This window comes from Antechinus flavipes, chromosome 4 (assembly GCF_016432865.1).
Source record: "Antechinus flavipes isolate AdamAnt ecotype Samford, QLD, Australia chromosome 4, AdamAnt_v2, whole genome shotgun sequence".
Taxonomy (NCBI): Eukaryota; Metazoa; Chordata; class Mammalia; order Dasyuromorphia; family Dasyuridae; genus Antechinus; species Antechinus flavipes.
In genome coordinates this window covers 389,062,424-389,081,467 of record NC_067401.1, presented here as the reverse complement: position 1 = coordinate 389,081,467, position 19,044 = coordinate 389,062,424, and the positions used below count along the sequence as shown (strand labels likewise).

The 19,044-nt window shown below is 32.5% G+C and overlaps 1 protein-coding gene across 1 annotated transcript in view; it reads right to left on the bottom strand.

Annotated features, from left to right (window-relative positions):
• KIF14 (kinesin family member 14) overlaps positions 1–18,215 on the bottom strand; it is a 57,918-nt gene extending 39,703 nt beyond the window's left edge. The window contains exons 1-9 of the mRNA XM_051998694.1: positions 17,046–18,215; positions 14,891–15,145; positions 14,440–14,527; positions 8,791–8,889; positions 7,455–7,507; positions 6,357–6,387; positions 5,638–5,745; positions 5,090–5,206; positions 4,685–4,800 (exon numbers count right to left, since the gene is read on the bottom strand). Of these exons, the coding sequence (XP_051854654.1) occupies positions 4,685–4,800; positions 5,090–5,206; positions 5,638–5,745; positions 6,357–6,387; positions 7,455–7,507; positions 8,791–8,889; positions 14,440–14,527; positions 14,891–15,145; positions 17,046–18,127 (1,949 nt within the window). The 5' untranslated portion in view covers positions 18,128–18,215. The remainder of the gene's footprint in view (positions 1–4,684; positions 4,801–5,089; positions 5,207–5,637; positions 5,746–6,356; positions 6,388–7,454; positions 7,508–8,790; positions 8,890–14,439; positions 14,528–14,890; positions 15,146–17,045) is intronic.
• Between the last annotated feature and the right edge of the window lie 829 nt (positions 18,216–19,044).

The window sequence follows — 19,044 nt, the reverse complement described above, 5'->3', positions numbered from 1 at the left end:
TTTTAAGAAATATAAGGGGAAAAAAAGAAAATATAAAGAAAAGACAGTTTCCTATTGATATAAATATTGTGCATATCTAAATGTGACAATTCTTTTAAAGAAATTAATTATATGATATAAAAATCATCACTCATATGATCTGACTGAATAAAATGATATCACAATACATTAAATTATGTATTTTTAGTTTAAACATATTAACTAACCTAATTAGCAAAGTGAAGTTGATTCCTACTTGAAGGACTTGACAATATTAAAAAATGTGAACTTCAACAATAGCTGATACAAAACAAATTTTTGAAAAGACTATATTAAAGGAATTGAGTGAAATGTCATCTACATTCCAAGAAATAATTCAGCTTTACAAAAAAAAAAAATGTTAGAATAACAGTGAGAGGGACTGAGATTCCCTAATAATACAAATGACATTAAATTATCTTTTATTAAAAATTTTCTGTGACCAAAAATTTCAATATAGCAAACAAATGAAACATCATATTAAGTCATTTTATTCCTTTAATTCAAAAAAGTATTTATTGACTACATTACAAAAAAAAGTACTGGGAGGTAAGAAAGAATAAACCAAGGCTGAAAAGAATAGAATGAAAAAAAAAAATCAGAATTTCAGAGTGGAAAGGGATCTCAGAGGCTACCTAGTACTCAATATATACCTTCTATGATATAATTAACAAATAGTCATCTAGCTTGTGCTGAAAAACTTCTACTGAGTGGGAACTTTTACTTCTAAATCAGGTCTTCTCCTTTTGAGTAGATCTCAATAGGAAGATTTTCATGACATCAATCCTAGAATGGCCTCTACCTGAAACTTCCTTTCAGTGATTTTAATTTTGTCTTTGGAACCAAACAAAACATATCTCTCTTCCCTGTGACAGGGCTTCAAACACTTGAAAGGAGCTTTCATGAACTGCTTAAGTAGCTTTTAGGAGCTACCCAAGCCATTTCTATTCCAGGAAAACAGTCCCACTTTTTCCAGCTTCCTATGGTACATTCTTTCAGCTCTCCACCATAGAATAGATGTTCTCTTGTTTATCCAAGATGTAGTACCTAGAACTAAATATAAAGTCTACATGTAGTCTGACCATGGCAGAGTATAGAAGTATTATCCTCTCTTTTGTACTGAACTCAAAATACTCAAATCGATTAATGATTACATTGACTCAGAAGTTCCCTTTCATGATAAAGATTGTGATCTATCCATTCCTGACCATCCTCTTGCTTACATATTCCTATAAGTTCATTTTTGCCTTCAAAAGTCCATCTCATAGGGGCAGCACTAACTTCAGCTGCTATTGATCCTCCTACTCCAGACATATAGGTATCTGCTTTAATCTTTGGCCAGTGACTGGGCCAACTGGCACCTCTAATAACTGTACGATCCGCACCTGTGTCTACCAATCCTTCCAATGGTAGGCCATTTATATAGATAGTGAGCATAGGTCGGTCAGCCGTTACTGCTGCTGTCCAGTATATTTCTGGTTTTTGTGGTCTGGAGTCAGAACCTGGGTGACTATCACGAGGCTGCTTATTAGGATTCTGTATGAGTAAACCTGATGCTACTACATCTCCTGGGTGATAAGTCACACATTGTCTACCTGTATTAGTGACTGGGATATTATCTACACATTCCCCATTTTCCCACATCAGTGTGTGGATGGACACTGTTTTGTACATACAAGGAGGTGCTGCTGCTCTTGCTCCAATAAGAAAAGCATTTCCAAAAGTTATGCTATTACATTATATGGATGATATATTGGGTTGTGCACCTGAGGAACAAATTCTAGAAGCATGTCTACAAAAAACCATAGAAACACTAAGATACTACAAACTTCATATCGCTACAGAAAAAATTCAAAGGCATGCTCCTTTTCAATATTTAGAATATGAAATATATCCTAAGGCACTTACACTACAAAAACTGTCTTTAAGAACAGAGAGGTTGAACACCTTAAATGATTTCCAAAAATTAATAGGAGATATCCAATGGATGCGTCCAGTATTAGGTTTAACTACCAATCAATTGCAACCCCTATATGACAATATGTCTGGAGTAGGAGGATCAATAGCAGCTGAAGTTAGTGCTGCCCCTATGAGATGGACTTTTGAAGGCAAAACAAGAGCTCTCTCCAAATGTCTATAAATCCAAAGGTCTGGTACTACAGCCTCTGCCTCTGCTTTCTTCAGCCTCCAGCCAGCTCCAGTCTTCATGTCATTCCGGTGAAATCTCGACTTGTAGCGTCTTCCTCTCTGAAGAACTTCGACTGGCCCATTGGCCTATTTATGCTCCTTCCAGAAAGAGGGATTATGGGTTTTCTCCCATAGTGCTCTCTGGCCCAATGACTTCAAGGGAGGTGTGAACTCATTGAACTCCAATGAGTAAAGGTGTGAACACAAGCCTTGTATTGATTAGTTCTACTTAGTACCTTGTTTCAGGTTCTGCCCAAAACATCTTCTTGTAAGATTAGATCAACTCTAATTAGTTAGCAGTTAGTAAGGATTCCAACAGTTCATCATAAAGAAAAATCACCTAACATACTAAAGGTCCTTCAACCCATTTTTCTGGCCACTGAAGGAGAACTAAGAGAGTTCCAGCTATACTAGTCATCTCTCACTTTCACCATTGCCCCTTTAGCCTATTAAAAAAAAACTCCCTGATAACACATTTTACTGTTATTTTCTCAGAATTCTTCATTACTTAATTTATTATAGTGCTCATGCTCATCAGGTATTTTTTCACTGCTCTCAATGTCACATTTATTTTTAATTCTTCAAAGACTGTTCAATTCCATGTCTTACTTCCATATAACAACAATATTGAACTTTTAATAAAAATCTTAAAATATAGGCTATTGCTTGCATGAAAAGCATAGCACTGGACATTCTAGACTGTGTTGTTGTTTTTTCTTAATGCATTCTAAGACTGCCTAAGCATTTAAGGCTACCAGATTACATTAAATCACAATATTAAAGTTACAGCCCACCAAAATCCAGATAATTTTCAAATCATCTTATTTTTTTGCTATATTTCTTCCATCCTATACTTGTGAAGTTGATTTATCAAACCTAGGCATTTATCTCTATTATCCAATTGAGTCCACTGATCTAGATCAAGGGTGGGAGAATCTTTTTTCTGCCACATGCCATTTGGATATTTATAATATTATTCATAGGCCATACAAAATTATCAATTTATAGAATTCAAGCACTGGGAGGTTGCTGTACCTATTTTTCAACACATCATCACATGGTTGCCTTAGCAGGGCTAGATCAAATGATTTTGCAGACCTAATATGACCTGTGGGCTAGACCTTCCCTGTCTCTGATCTAAATGGTCAAAATCTTCTAAAAGTAAATACTAACTCTGTCATTTATTATAAGCTATTTTTCTTAGCTTTATGTGATCTTCAAACACAATGAGCTATGTCTATTCATGTTTCTGATTAGAAAAGCTAAAAGGGAAAGGACAAGACCAAACACAGATGCCTGGGGCATTCTATTAGAGATTCCTTAGCATACTGACATCTAACTATTAGGAATTATTTTTTGATTCCAGTTCAAAAATTATATTCCTGGACTATTATCTAATTAACATCATTCCTTCTTCATATCAATTTGTTCTATTCTTTTCCAGTCTAATCATTTTCCTTGGCAGAGAAAACAAAAGTAAAATATTTTAGTGGTTCTGCTTTCTATCTATCATAAAATATCATCCCACTCACCCTGTATATGAATTCCAATCTCTTCTCTGAATCTCTTTCCCACAATAAAGAAAAAAGTAAAAAGAAAAAAAAAATCAACAAAATCCCTTGTTTTTGTTGTCATAGTTTTCATCCCCAGCTTCATCCCATTCTAGCACTCCTAATGCCAGTCTAACAAGAATTGGCAATATGTCTTTGTTACTTGTCTTTGTTTCTAACTTCCAAAACCATTTTTTAAAAAATTAAGTCAGGTGATAAAGTCCCAGTATTTAGATATTTCTCCCTTTTCCACTTTACTAAATTGCTTATCTTTGTGTCTTTAGAATTTCATCCCATTCCCCCTGCCCCAATTTACCCTATAAAATTTTAGCCCACGGAATACTGTGCTTCCTCTGAAGCCTTTGAAATAATGGTCTCCTAAAATTTGGAATCCATTTCAAGTATATATTTGGTTTCCTCCCTCTCACTATCACAAATTCTAAAATAGACTAATTACTCTTCCTCGAGGGTTCTTATGTTTTTTACCTTGGTAAGAAGTTGGTGAGAATCAAATCTACAATAGCAAAACATTTTTTTCTTTTATTAAGGTATAATGAATTTTATTCTCTTTCAATAAGTTTCAAAATCCATGAAAGTCTGGTTATTCCCTATAGGCTTCCAAGTGGTAATTCTACTACAAGACATCAATTGCAAAGTCACATCTCTGTAAAATGGAAAAATAGCCCTGCTTCCAAGTGCTCAGGGAATAGTCTAAATACTGTATGTCTAAACTAAAAGATAGACATATTAATAATCACTGTGATAACACATAAATATAAGTAGTGCATATTATCTTACAGCTGAATAAAATAAAATTTTAAAAGGTAACTCACAGAATATGAAAAGCTATTATGTGAATATACACACTATTTTCCCCCTTAGTTAAGTAGTTATTTTATATAATATTTTGTATTTCAAAATATACTCACCATGTAAGAACAGATTCACGATAAGGAATAAAAACTCTTTTTCGGTTTGCTTGCTCAGAAAGAGCAGAAATAACCTTTCCCAAAGTTAAGAGTGACTTGTTAATACTCACACCTTCCTAAATTAAAAAAGAGCAGAAGAAACCATAACTGACATTTCACAATAATTTCTCTTCTACTAATTTACTGCTACCTCAGTTCTGATTCAAGAGTCCACAAAGATATTACTTTGAAAAAGCAATTATATAATTAAAAACAATTTAAGATCACAGCTCACATCATACCACAGGAGTATATTCTTTTAAACTGAAAATTAAGATGACTGCCATTTGAAAATTTTGTGGTCTTTTCCAGATGTAACATTCTTTAATATAAGTTTCATCAAAATGTAAAGTGGAAAACACTCACCTTCAGCCGTTCCCCACTAGTCCGTGTTGCTGAACAACGTTCACTGCCTGCCAAATCAATTAGATTTATGCGACTGATGATCCTGTGATCATGTTCTTCATCTTCCACAAATTCTGTCTGTAGTAAAAAAGATAGTGAAAAATCAATGCTCAAAAATCAGAATAAGTTATGTTTAGGCTAAAATCTTCAAAAGGAAAATAATCATAGAAAATTGCTTTATTTTTGAAATTATATATCACTCCCAATTTTTGTGATGTGGCAATTTTATCACATAATAAAGCATTCACGCTCTACATTCATATAACAACATTATAAAATATATAGAGCTTATAGAATTGGGCTATCTAAATGAAAGAAAAAACAAACATCAAAGAATGAATTTATTGCTTTAAAAAGCATTACAAATTATTAGCTATAGTGACAGAATGATCCTCTTGGTCATATACTACTAAATGCCTTCTTTATGTTATTCACTGTATCATATAGCAGAAAAACTCAAGCTTCCATTTCACCTCTGAAATATATGCAAACCAATCATCAAAAAGTACCTTTGTTTGGGTCATCACCAAAGTAAAAACCGAATGTGACCGGGAACTTTTATCATTCATACCAGTAGCAGCAGTTGCTCTTTGCTTATTTCCCAATTCAAGCCAACCCTAATTTAAAAATTAAAATTAAATTAAATTTAAAAAGGAAAAAGGAGAGCAAAATAACAGACTAAAGGTAAAGTCAGTCTCGTGGCATAATGGAGAAGCTATAATTTTTAGAATTAGGAGATCTAGATTTGAATACCTTACTTCCCAGATATGTGACCACAGGTCAGTTTCATAATCTTTCAGAGCCTGTTTCTTCTTCTTTCATGGAAATAGTACTTGTACTATCTTTCTCAGGGAGTTGTTGTGAAAAGTATATTATAAGCTTTAAAGGTTTTAAAAGCTTTATTAACAAAGAATTATTAACAGAATTGATATATTTTTATCAGTTTTTAATCTTCCTTTTTTTCTCTCAAATAAATCTCAATTGGATAATAATAATACTCTATCTTTTTTTAAAAAAATTCTATTCTCCTGGTTTGATATAAAAGATATATTTTTCTATAAGAGAAATAACATATTTCTAGCTACAAAACAAAGACAATTCACACACACAAAAATTGACCTTTTGTATGTGTCATTAGTAGTTAAGAAGTAACAATTTTACAAGCAATAATCATCTTTGCAAATAGGAGAGGTTTTTTTTTTAAAGTAAAACAGACATTATATCTTACCTGGACATCAGAATAAGAACTCACAACATTCCTATTTTTTTAAAGACAAGAAGGAAAAACAGATCTCACTAAAAATAATTCTAATTTTTATTTTCATAAAACACAAATAAGGTTTCAAATAAATTGTGGCTATCTTTAAACACATTACTGAAATAATTCAGAGTCTTTATTTGATGTCATTTCCTATTTGGTAGGAACACATCATTTGTACTTGACAGGAAATAAAATAGTAACTCAATCTTAAAGAAAATGACTATTCATTTAATATAATACCCAACTCCCTAAATATAAAGTTAAAATTCTACACATAAGCTTATCTGGTTTCAGAACAATTCTGGGTTTGTTAATTGTTCCAATCTCTTAAAAGGTAATTTTGCTCCCCTTCTTAAAGAAGCACAGTACAAAAGGCTATAGGGTCAAGGATCATCTATTTTAGCTCAGATGCTTTTTTCCCACCTCTCCTGGCAGCACTGACACAAGTTCCTTAGAAAAAGGAATGGTAGGTTAGAAAAGGAATATAGGAAAGCTAAGAAAATTGGTTATAACGAGAGCTAACTGTAGGAATCTCTATGCTAGGGACTCTGGAAGATACAAAAAGATAAAAAGATACGACTGTTGTTGCTGGGAAATTCTATGGATATAGCTTACAAGAGACAGAAGTAGCAGAAAGATAAGGTTGAAGAGGGTGGAAAAAGGAATGGTGGTCCAGAATATTTGATGTGGGTAAATAGCTAGGAACTTAAGAATTTAGTGTCCTTGGTATAAACATTTCAAATTCCAAATAAGTAAACCTATTTCTCTGGTACTATTTCTGCCAACTCTTCCATGTTTGAAATCCTGATATTATCTCTGATTCTTCCTTCTATATTAATCCTATATTAAATACTAAGTTTCATGAGAGCTAAGAGTTTTGTCACCTAATTTTTGTAAAGCATTTCTTCTAGTACAAACCTTAACACTATTTACAACAAAGGTATTAAACAAATATCTATTAAATTAGGGGAATAACATTTACTCTAAAAAGTTGCATCTACACATCTAGAATACTAATAAAAATATATTCAGTCCCATTTTTCCCTAATACATTTCAAAACTTACACTGACAGAGCTTCTACATAGGGTCCGGAAACTGGATGCTCTCTTATTCTGAGCTGGTAAAAATTAATATTAGCATTATCATATAGTTACATCATATAAATTATATAAATAATGCAAAACATAATTTAAAGGCATCATTTTTCTACCTTCTGAATTTTAGAGCAAAAAAAAAAACCTAACTTTTTTTTACTCAGAAATAAATAGCAAAATATTCTCAAAATTAACAATTTGCAAAGTAGAAAGATTATTCAAACACTAGCAGTTTTTAGAACATGTGAAATTCAGAAAACTTATAAAAAAGAATTTTTATTTTAATCAAAAGTATTTATGCATTTCCAAAAAACAGTATCTTGATGTAACTTCTAGCAGTAGCTACCACAGAATTCTGCACAGGAACAGAAAAACTAGTAAGAACTTTGAAACAAAAGAATTTATGTAACTTTATAATACTACTACATATTATGTTGTTCCCCCACTCCATAGTTTGAATGTGATATATTTTAAAGTTAGTCTACTGTCAATATAAGAAAACAGAAAAGAAAAACCACATTAATGATGTTTAGAAGTGAAATGATAAAAAGGAAAGAGACAATAGGTATAGATTTTGCATTCATCGTCAGAAGCAGTCCACATATCAGCTAGTTTTATTAAATTTTTTTCTTTTTCTTTCTTATTCTTTATTAGGGGATAAATGGAAATGAATTTGGAAATGGATGTGAATTCAATAAAATGAATTAATTAAAAGACAAAGAAAAAAGAAAATTAAATGTTTAATGAAAAACTATTATATATGTGTGCACAGACACACATTTATTTATATATACACATTCAATTTGTTTTTATGCCACAGAATAACTGGACAAATATATTAACCTCTCTGGAATTCAATTTCCATAGCTGTGAAATGAGGATTCTCTATAATCCCTTCCAGCTTTTAAATCATATCATTTTTATCTAGAGAGAATATATACTTATATTAAAAGAGAATTTTACATGATATCCATGAGATAAAGAGTGGATTAATAGTCTTTTTAAAAGACTGTCCCATCTTAAAACTATGCCAAGAATATTTTTTAATTATACATTAGTTAGATAAAAGGGGGAAAGTTCAGTGGCTTTTTTTTTAACCTTGCACTCAATTAAAATTAAAATAAGTATCTAACAAGTGATTTTTTTTTTGTTAATCAATAGCATTATTACTTAATGTGTTCAAGAAACAATACTGTAACTAACTCATATACACTGTTTTGTGTATAGCATCTTCAAAAACTGAAACTATGTATTCACATCTCATAAATTTAAAACAGATGAATAGAATAGAACTTTGAAATCTTACAGGTTGCTTCTTCTGTCCATTTTCAGCTTTACACACAAGTAAATCATGAATTTTTTCATTGTAGATTTCAAAAAAACTCATTTCAAGGTGATAGGAAACCTAGTAGAAATAGAAAAAGCAAAATGCAATAAACCTTTAAAGCTAGATCCTTAAATTCCTTGCATGAGCTAGCATGTTATTAAAATGCATCTATTGTATCCAGAATACTATGGGTAATACAAAGTATAAGATACAGCCCTTTTTCCTTTTTTTTTTTTTTTTTTAAATAACTTTTTATTGATAGAACTCAGAGCAGGATAATTTTTTACAGCATTATCCCTTGCATTCACTTCTGTTCCTATTTTTCCCCTCCCTCCCTCCACCCCCTCCCCCAGATGGCAAGCAGTCCTTTACATGTTGAATAGGTTACAGTATATCATAGATACAATATAGGTGTGCAGAACCAAACAGTTCTCTTGTTGTACAGGGAGAATTGAATTCAGAAGGTATAAATAATCCGGGAAGAAAAACAAAAATGCAAGCAGTTTATATCATTTCCCAGTGTTCTTTCTTTGGGTGTAGCTGCTTCTGTCCATCTTTGATCAATTGAAATTGAATTAGCTCTCTTTATCGAAGAGATCCACTTCCATCAGAATACATCCTCAAACAGTATCATTGTTGAGGTATATAATGATCTCCTGGTTCTGCTCATTTCATTTAGCATCAGTTCATGTAAGTCTCACCAGTCCTCTCTGTATTCATCCTGCTGGTCATTTCTTACAGAATAACATTCCATAACATTCATATACCACAATTTACTCAACCATTCTCTAATTGATGGGCATCCATTCATTTTCCAGCTTCTAGCCACTACAAACAGGGCTGCCACAAACATTTTGGCACATACAGGTCCCTTTCCCTTCTTTAGTATCTCTTTGGAGTATAAGCCCAGTAGAGACACTGCTGGATCAAAGGGTATGCACAGTTGGATAACTTTTTGAGCATAGTTCCAAATTGCTCTCCAGAATGGCTGGATGTGTTCACAATTCCACCAACAATGTATCAGTGTCCCTGTTTTCCCACATCCCCTCCAACATTCCACATTATCTTTCCCTGTCACTCTAGCCAATCTGACAGGTGTGTAGTCAGTCCTTTTTCCTTGAGAAGCACCAGCAATGTGCAGAATATTGTATAAGATGCTAGGAAAGCTAGGAAAGTCAACTGCAAAAGGGAGATAATAGACATAAAACTTAAGTTAAAACAAGGCAGTATATGATTTAGGAAGAAAATAAGAGATTTAGGCAACAAGGAACATGGGATAGTAAGAGAAGGAAAAGATCACTGTAGTCTAGCTATAGTGTTTTGAGAAAGCCTCACGGAGAAGAAACCTGAGTCCTAGAGGTATGCGAAAAATTAAGAAAGGCAATCCCAAGAACCAGCAAAAAGGAAATCATAGGAACAGCAATGAACATGAACATTTGTGAGATAGGAAAGTCATCAGCCTTGCTGAAAGAAGGGAAATAATGGAAAAGAAATGTATTTGATTTTAAAAAAATTATATAGATATTTATATTTATAGCATGGATAACAATGGAATTTCAATCATTTTCAAGCAGAATTTTGTTAGACAAGGAACTGCTCCTCCTAGATGCAAAGAATTAGTATTTGCAGAGTATAAGATAGTGAAAAGGAAATGGTCAGTGGGAAGCATGTCAGATCAATACATCATAAAATCAGAGCACACGTTAAGTGAATGAAAATGCATCTTTGCCAAGAAATTAAATCTTAAGACAATCCAAAAGATTTTCATGTCAGTTAAGCAGTGTTGACTAATTGAAAATAAGCTGGAACTTTAAATTATAATATAGGTAATTTGGTTCAAACAAATACTAACTGGGATAAAGGAGAGAGGTGGAAGAAAAGACAAAATACTCTGTAAGAAAGGGGGGAAGAGGATGTATAAGAAAGAATTTGAGGGCTTCCTGGAAGGGGTAGTTCCTATGTCCAAAGATGGATACAAATTAATATTAATTATGCAAACACATAAGAAAAAAAAACAACTAGAAGGCAAGACAGGAGGAGAAGAATGGGAGATAGTACCTACTGCTGTTTGTGATCAATTGTGATTAAAACTTCAATAGATAATATTCTTATATCTATCCACCAAATGAAATGGAGTTTTGGGAAGATAAAACTGGTCATGAAATACAAGATAACTTAAGAAAAAAATTGGTGGCAGGAAAATAAGTTAGGAAGCAACTACAGTGTTAAAGACAGGAGACAGTGAAGGCCTGGTCTTGGTTGGCTACAACAGAACTAAATGAGAAGGAAATCATTTAAAAGACATTTCAAGGAAAGACTTCCAGCCTAGTAACTCTTTAAATGCAAGAGTAAAAGATAAACTTGAGTATGTAGAAGAATAAATAACACCAACAGAGAAATTAGGGCAGGGAATTAATTTTTTTTTTTTTTTAAAGAGGGTGGGAATATCAAATTTAGGATCTTCTGGTGATGACAAGATAATCCAGTAGAATAGAAATAGCCAATCAATGAATGATAATATGGATTGGGAGGGAGGCCAGAAGTAAAAGCATAGATTTGTCAGTCATCCACATAGCTATGATGGTTAAAATGTTGAGAATATATTAGGGTTTTTTTTACATAGTAATTATAACACTATAAATGGAAAGAAAGATGAAATATCAAAAAATCAAAAGTAAATGTTACAAAATTATAAAGATCAGGTGGGACTTAAATGAAAAAATGTAAGAAGATACCCTCAAATTCTTCCCTGGAGGGTGGAGGTTCACAGGTTTTACACATTATACATTTTTTGATTTTTAAAATGAATCAATCAGCTGTACTGGCTTTCTTTTTTTCTTCTCCAAAACATATTATTTGTCATATGAGATGTCTGGGGTGGAGGGAGGGTGACAGAGGGAATATATGTAAGAAACAGAAAATATTAACAAAAACTTATTTTTTATAATAATATATTAGTTTTTTGAGTAAGGCTCTATAATGTGAAAAGAGTCAAAGACTAACCCTTGTGAAATGTCTGGACTAGAAGTAAAAGAATGTGCACTGAGTCAGGAAAAAAATTGGAAAGCATCCTAAGATACTAGAAATGGTCAAAGTAGTAAGAGAAGAACCAGGAAAAAAAAAAAAAGATAGGAAACTAGGCAAGTGTTAAATATTGCAGATCAATTATGGCACTAAAATTAAGAAAAGACTACTGGATTCGGTTATTAGATTAATAAAAAAAATAAGACTAAAGCACAATGTCTATATTGAACCTACAAAGAAAACAACAATATGATAATTTTAAAAAAACTAGTTGGATTGTTTATCTATTCTTAAATCCAATTAAAGGGGCTTCCTTTCTGTCTTTACACATGACACTCTATTTCCATTTTTTTGTTATTTAATAAGCCTTTCCCCCCATGCAAAATATACTAGAACATACTGCCCTACTCTGTTCTGCTTCTAAAAATTTCTAATTTCCATTAAAACTCAGTTTCCATCAAAATCCCCCTCCTACATGAGACCTTTCTTAATACTCTACCCCAAAAGCTACTGTCTCCCTACCAAATGACATTGTTTTCATTTTGTATATATTTATATGTATACTATTTCGTCCTACAGAATGTAAGCTTCCTAAAGACAGGATTTTTCATTATAGTCTTTGTATCTCCAGGAGCTAACACAATGTCTGTTATATGATTAAGTGATTAATAAGTGTTTCACCTTATTGTTGTTGTTTGAACTCTGTGTTTTCCTTGGCAACAATACTGAAGTAGTTTGCCACTTCCTTCTCCAGCTCATTTTCTAGATAAGGAAACTGAGGCAAACAAGGCAAAGTAACTTGTCCAGGGTCACACAGATAGTAAGTATCTGAGGCCATACTTGAACTAAAATCCTCCTTATTCTAGACCTTGTGCTCTATCCACTGTACCACTTAGCTGATCAAATGTTTCAGGTGTCTGGTACGATATATTATCTACACATACCCACACACACTACATAAACAGAGTAAGAGAAAGAAGAAAAGAGAGAGATGTGTGTGTATATATCTATTATATATCCATCTACAAGAAACAGATGAATAGGTAAGTTAAATTTGATTTCCAAGCAGCAAGTTTCCTAACAGTTTTTTATTAAAAGGCACTAACAACAAGCATATAAGCAGCAGAAGGAAAGGTGGAGTTCTCAAGTAAATATTTCTGAGTTTTAAGAAACCAGAACATATGAGAAATATGTGATTCTTACACAAAACTATGCTTCTACTTAATGACAACTTGACTGGAAAAGAAAGCTATCATTGATGAGTAAGGTCTATACAAATGCCATTTACTCTTTGTTTGCTTCAAACTAAATTCCCCAAATATGTGCAAACAAAGAGTTTTGCTCCATCACATTTATGGGGTAATATATATTAACAGCTTGAGGCAACTGAGTATGAATCCCATCACTAAGGATATGGCTCTTGCCTAGAAAACTAGAAGACAGTCAGCAAACAATTAGCAGTAGCAGTCCTGTCTGGATAAATACAGCTGGCAGAGATGCAAATTTCCAGACATCTTCTAAGAGACTTGGAAATTCATCTGGAAGAACCTAATGTAATTATGGTATAAGAGACTAGGAGAATATACATTTTTTCTTTTTTTGTACTTTTCCCATAAAATGGGATTCTCCTCACAAAATGATCGTGCATTATATAACTATAAATTGAAAATAAAGAGTAATTATACATAATGCCATTGACTAAGTTATTTTCTCTGATTCTCAAGACCTTATATTTGAATGATCAAACACCTAAGCCAGAAATGTCAAACTCAATCTCAAAATTCTTGAGTGCAGCCCAAGCCTAATCAAAATATAACAGAAATATGTTTCAAAAAAAATTAAAACAATAAAAATCGATGTTAATTTGTGGTTTTCTTAGTCAAAAATGCAACCCATAGGGATCCATTTCTATTCGAATTTGATACCATTGATCTAGGTACCAAAATAAGTGCCAATATCATTTTCAGTAGCTTATTCAAATTGCAAACAGACCTTTGGGGCTTAGAGAGCATGTAAGGGAATCTATATTACTTTATATAGGTTTAAGTAATGACAGATGTCTCAAAAATATTTGTTTTTTGTTACATTAGACAGAGAATATAATCTTTAGTCACCTCTCTAGCTCCCATGAAGCAGGTAGGTGATTCAGTGGACTTGCAGTAAGGAAATCCTAAATTCAAGTCTAGCCTCAGACATTTACTAGCTAATTACCCTGGGCAGGTTCTATTTGCCTCAGTTAACTCATTTGTAAAATAGGGCTAATATAGCACCTACTTCATAGGGTTGTTGTGAAAATCAAATGAGATATTTGCAAAAAAGCATTTAACATAGTTCCTGGCACATAGTAGGTACCTATATAAATGCTTGTTCCCTTCTTTCCTTTCTTTCTTTCCCTAGCTATACTGAACATACATGGTAGCTTAGAGTAACTACAGATCCTAATCATCATATATATCACCAATACCAGAGAAGTTAGAAAGAGAACAGAGAAGAAAGCATTATCATGATCATGTCTCCTTATAATACTTTATTTACTACTTCTATTTGTTTTAATTGGCAAGCTTTGTAGAATAAGCATATAACACACAAATATTCCAGGCATACCTCTTGTGTTTCTTTTTTGGCTATTTGAGAAAAGAGATCTTCACAAAATCTGGGAATTATCCCCAGTTCTTCCCCAAATCCCATCATCCTAGAAAGAAAACATTATATTAAGGAAAAACTATAACTTTAAAAAGCAACAACATTTTCTAGTTTCTTTGGTCATGGTAAATTAAAATCATATATCATATTATCCTGACTATATCCTTAAAACAGAAGCCACTAGAAGAAAAACTGAATGTGCAATAGGAATTTATTCTAATATAAGTGTTAAAAATTCTCTATTAAGATAAAAGATAAGTGATAACAAAGTACTCCCCATTCCCAATGTGCCCTAACCCTGTGACATTACTGCCATAAGTTTGTCCTTACTATAATTTATTTAAAGTTTAATAAATATGCAACTTAAAAGTTTAAAAAATGTCTGGATAATTACACATACAGTAAAACTTACGTGTATGATTTTCCAGAGCCAGTCTGTCCATAAGCAAAGAGACAAGTATTATATCCTTCAAAGGCTCTTTCCAGAAGTGGCACAGCTAATGTCTCATATACTGTACTCTGGCTTGCATAGTTAGGATGACATTTGTCAAAAGACCAGAATGAAAAGTCATAAACAAAATTATAGTTCTGTTTCATGTCGGGATGTTGTACGGTTGTCTCTTGGCCATTCATGAAAACTACCTGAGATGCGTTATCAGTTTTCTCTCTTTAAAAAGAAATTAAAAAGGAAAAAAATAATAATTAATGTGTTTCTTCTTTTTTGTCCAGTATAAAATCAAGACCTTACAATTATTTTAAACATGATTATCTTTCATAGGATATTCTACTTTTGAAAATATAATTGATTTTTATATGGGGGAAAACACATGAAAATGTTTTCCTATCACAGCCTTAAGTCTAATTCTTCCTTCTTTTCAGTAAGGAAAAAAAAGTTATCTTCCATCATTTAAAATATAAATATTTGTGTGTATATATATATATATATATGTAAATTTCATTCTTAAAAACTCATGGATAATTTATCAAATATAATCTATTTAAATACATATCATCCTCCTGTATCAAAAACAAACACTTAAATAATGTATTTTTTCCAATTTTATCAATATTTACCCCAAGGCCTTAAATTCCTTCCCTACTGTTTATTAACAATTTTTTCTACTATCCTGTTAAAATGTATTTTAATCAATATTTATTAACTCTCTCTATATACTGAGCACTAAGTGAAGTGCTAAGGATACAAAGGCAAAAATACAAGAGTCCTGGCCCAAGAAGCCTGTGTTGAAATGATAGACAATATGTAAATACACAGAAATATAAAATGTATACAAAACAGGGAGAGGAAGCAAATACTTCCTGAAATATGTGGGGAATAAGATCTGATCAAAATGATACTTGAGCAAAGTTGTAAATTAGAAAATACATGAAGCAGAAGTAAGGAAGCATAGCACTCTTGGTACAGGAAAGTGTCAAGGCAATACACAGAGACAAGAAATAAAGAATAAAAGCACAGTAGCAGAAAGGCCAGTATTGTTGATCCATATAGAACATAGACTGAAGGAAAGTGTAAAAAGAGCAGAAAGACCTTGTGAAATCTTGAAGAACCTTAAAATGAGTTTAAAAGGAGTTTATATTTAATCCTAGAGGAAACAAGAAAAGAAGGAAGGAAACAAGCCTTTTATATCAAGCATCCTAAGTGCCAAACACTATATACTTTACAAAAATGATCTCTTTTTAACATTTACAATCATCTTGGAAAATAAGTGTTGTTATGCCCATTTTACAGTTGAGGAAACTAGACACAGCAGTTAAGTGACTTGTCACAAAGATGGAAAAGGTTTGAAGTCAGACTTGAATTCAGTTCTTGCTGACTTTAGGTCTGCTGGTCTATTCCTAAGCAAGGCATCTTTGCCAAAGACTTTAAAAAGCACTTATTTCTGTACCTCTTAGTAATAGTGTCTGTTACAGTTATCCAAATTATCGCCTAATACAGTTGGTTCATGAGTAAAAGGATGTCTTACATAGACTTTGTATCACACCCATTGTTTAAAGCAATGCTCTGTTTACAAAAGGGGTGAAAATGAAGCAATTGGGTCCAAAGGCCCTGAAGTCCCTTCTGCCAGCTGTAGGACTAAGACCTTGTGATCCTACTCTCCTCCATGAACACTACATTGTAGTCAAATTGGACTATTCTCATCTCCCAAATATGCCCTACTCTTTTCCATTTTTACAGCTTTGTTCATACAGCTCTGTACATGGGGGGAAAAAAAGGGCTCTTTTTGCTTGCCAGAAATACTTTAGTATCCAAGACAAACATAAATAGATCTAAGAACCAGGAGGACTTTGAATTTCAGTGTCTATTACTCAGTCACTAGTTGAGTAACCAAGGGAAATCATTCTATCACTCAATGACTGAGTTCCCACATCTGTAAAATAGGAACCATAATAATTCCATTTCTACCCCAAAGAACTGTTTTAAAGGAAGTACTTTGTTAAATTTAAATTGCTTTTAAAATAAGTTTTATTTTTACTTGTCAAAAGTAGATGAAATATAAACTCATTTGTTACAATCATTTTGGATTTTCATGTCAAAAGTACATACATACCTGCTGCTGAAAGGTCTTACTCGTACAGCCACTGTCACTTGACTATTCTCTATCTTCAAAAGATTTGATTGTCTATATGTGTTCTGAACTGCAGTTTCTTCTCTCAATAAAGTATTTTCTTGTGATCTTTCCCTTTTATTTTCAAAGAAAGAACTAGGTGTACTCTTTTGTTTTTGCACAATCTGAAGACATGTCCTGTTTTTCGGAGTTGACAAAGCTGTGACTCTGCCCTGTGGAATACTACTTTTTGGTGTAAATTTGCGTTCTTCCATAATCCACTTTCTGGGTTTCTCCATATTTCCAAATTTATTATTTAAATTTTTCGTTGTTTCCTTTCCAACACTTCTATGACTTAAATTTCCTGTTGTAATTATCTTTACATCAGATGAGTTCTGCATAGGCTTCATTCCTGCTGAGTGTTCTAATCTACTAACTTCATTCTGACTTTGGGGCTCAACTGCTTGAAAAACAGAACACCTATCATGTAAAAGGTTGCCATTTTGTGCCCTGGGAATTGAAATTTTTTCATTGTTTTTTTCATCAATAGGTGGGTTTTTTTGTTTTATATCTTCAGCTACAGATGAAACAGATTTACCTAAAGACAGTTTATCAGTGTTTGCTGTCTTTACATTTTTATTGCTCTGTTGCAAATCAGATTTTTCATTGTAGACTCCATCTGGCACATTTTTATTTGTCTTACACTTTTCCAAAGAGTCTGTTGTTATCCGACGCTGCAATGTAAGTTTTCCTGTTGTTTCTTCCTGTAGCTGACTACCAAGCAAAGGTTGTTCCTGAATTTTTCTAGTTCTTCTTTGGAGTGCCAACTTGCCTTCCAAATTAGGTGTGAGAGATACTTCTTGTACTTTTTTACAGGCTGAAATAACATAGGTCCTATTTACTTCTTTGATTTTATTCAGAGATTTTAACAACGAATCATCATTTTCACACTCTGGAATCTCTGATTTCATATGTTGCTTAAGTCTACTGCTTTGGTTAAGGGCAGTAAGTGATGAGTTATTTTGTGAAGATAAACCAATGGCATCATTACGATTTTGTACAAAAGTTGTATTATACATTGACATGTTAATAACAAATAGTCTTTTAAAAAGGACTCAAGCTGAGGAATTTAACTCTTTGAGAATGTTTATGATTTCTGGTCTTTTCTTAAAGACATTTTAAAAAAATCTGTCAGATTCAAAGAAGGAAAAAAATTAAATTTCAGACAAACTTAAAAAACATTTTAGTATATTAAGAATCCTACACTTTATGGAAATCATACTAAGCATATTAATTAGTAAGGTGCTACTTAAATGAGAAAGGAATAGGTGGGCTTCAGCAAATAATATCCTACAGATAATCACATCTTTACTGTAAAACAAACAACTGAAAGTATTGACAAATACAAGATCCCACTTTGGACAAACTCTTGATTTGGTCGGACAAAATACAACCTTAACGATCCTCTTCAAAAAGGCATCTCTCCTGCATATTTAAATCACACAAGATTTCTTAAAAGACACAACAAAATTTTTTTTGAAAATTCTTTTATCATATCAATAAAGGCATAAAACAAAGAAAGAATTTTCAATAAAAGGAAGCAGAAAGAAGAATGTTCAGTAAAAAGTCCAAAGGGAATAAGGATTACCTATAAATGATGACGTACTACAATGTTCCCATTTGTAGATATGTTTATACATATGTGTGTGTATGCACACATATTATGTATGTGTTCCTGTTTGTGCTAATGTCATTGAGTCCAAGAACACTGCAGTCTTCTAAATGATATTCATAATCACTTGAGTTTTCAGCCTATCTACACAAGAAAAAAAAGAAAAAAGTCTGAGGCATACCTATTGTTCAGATGATGACATACAATTAGATGGATAACCAGTCCATTCGTGTATATACATACTTTCAATAAGCAGTATAGATAGACAATGAACTAACTGAACCTGAAATTAAACAGAGGAAGAAAACGAGAGATTTTTTTAAAGAAGTT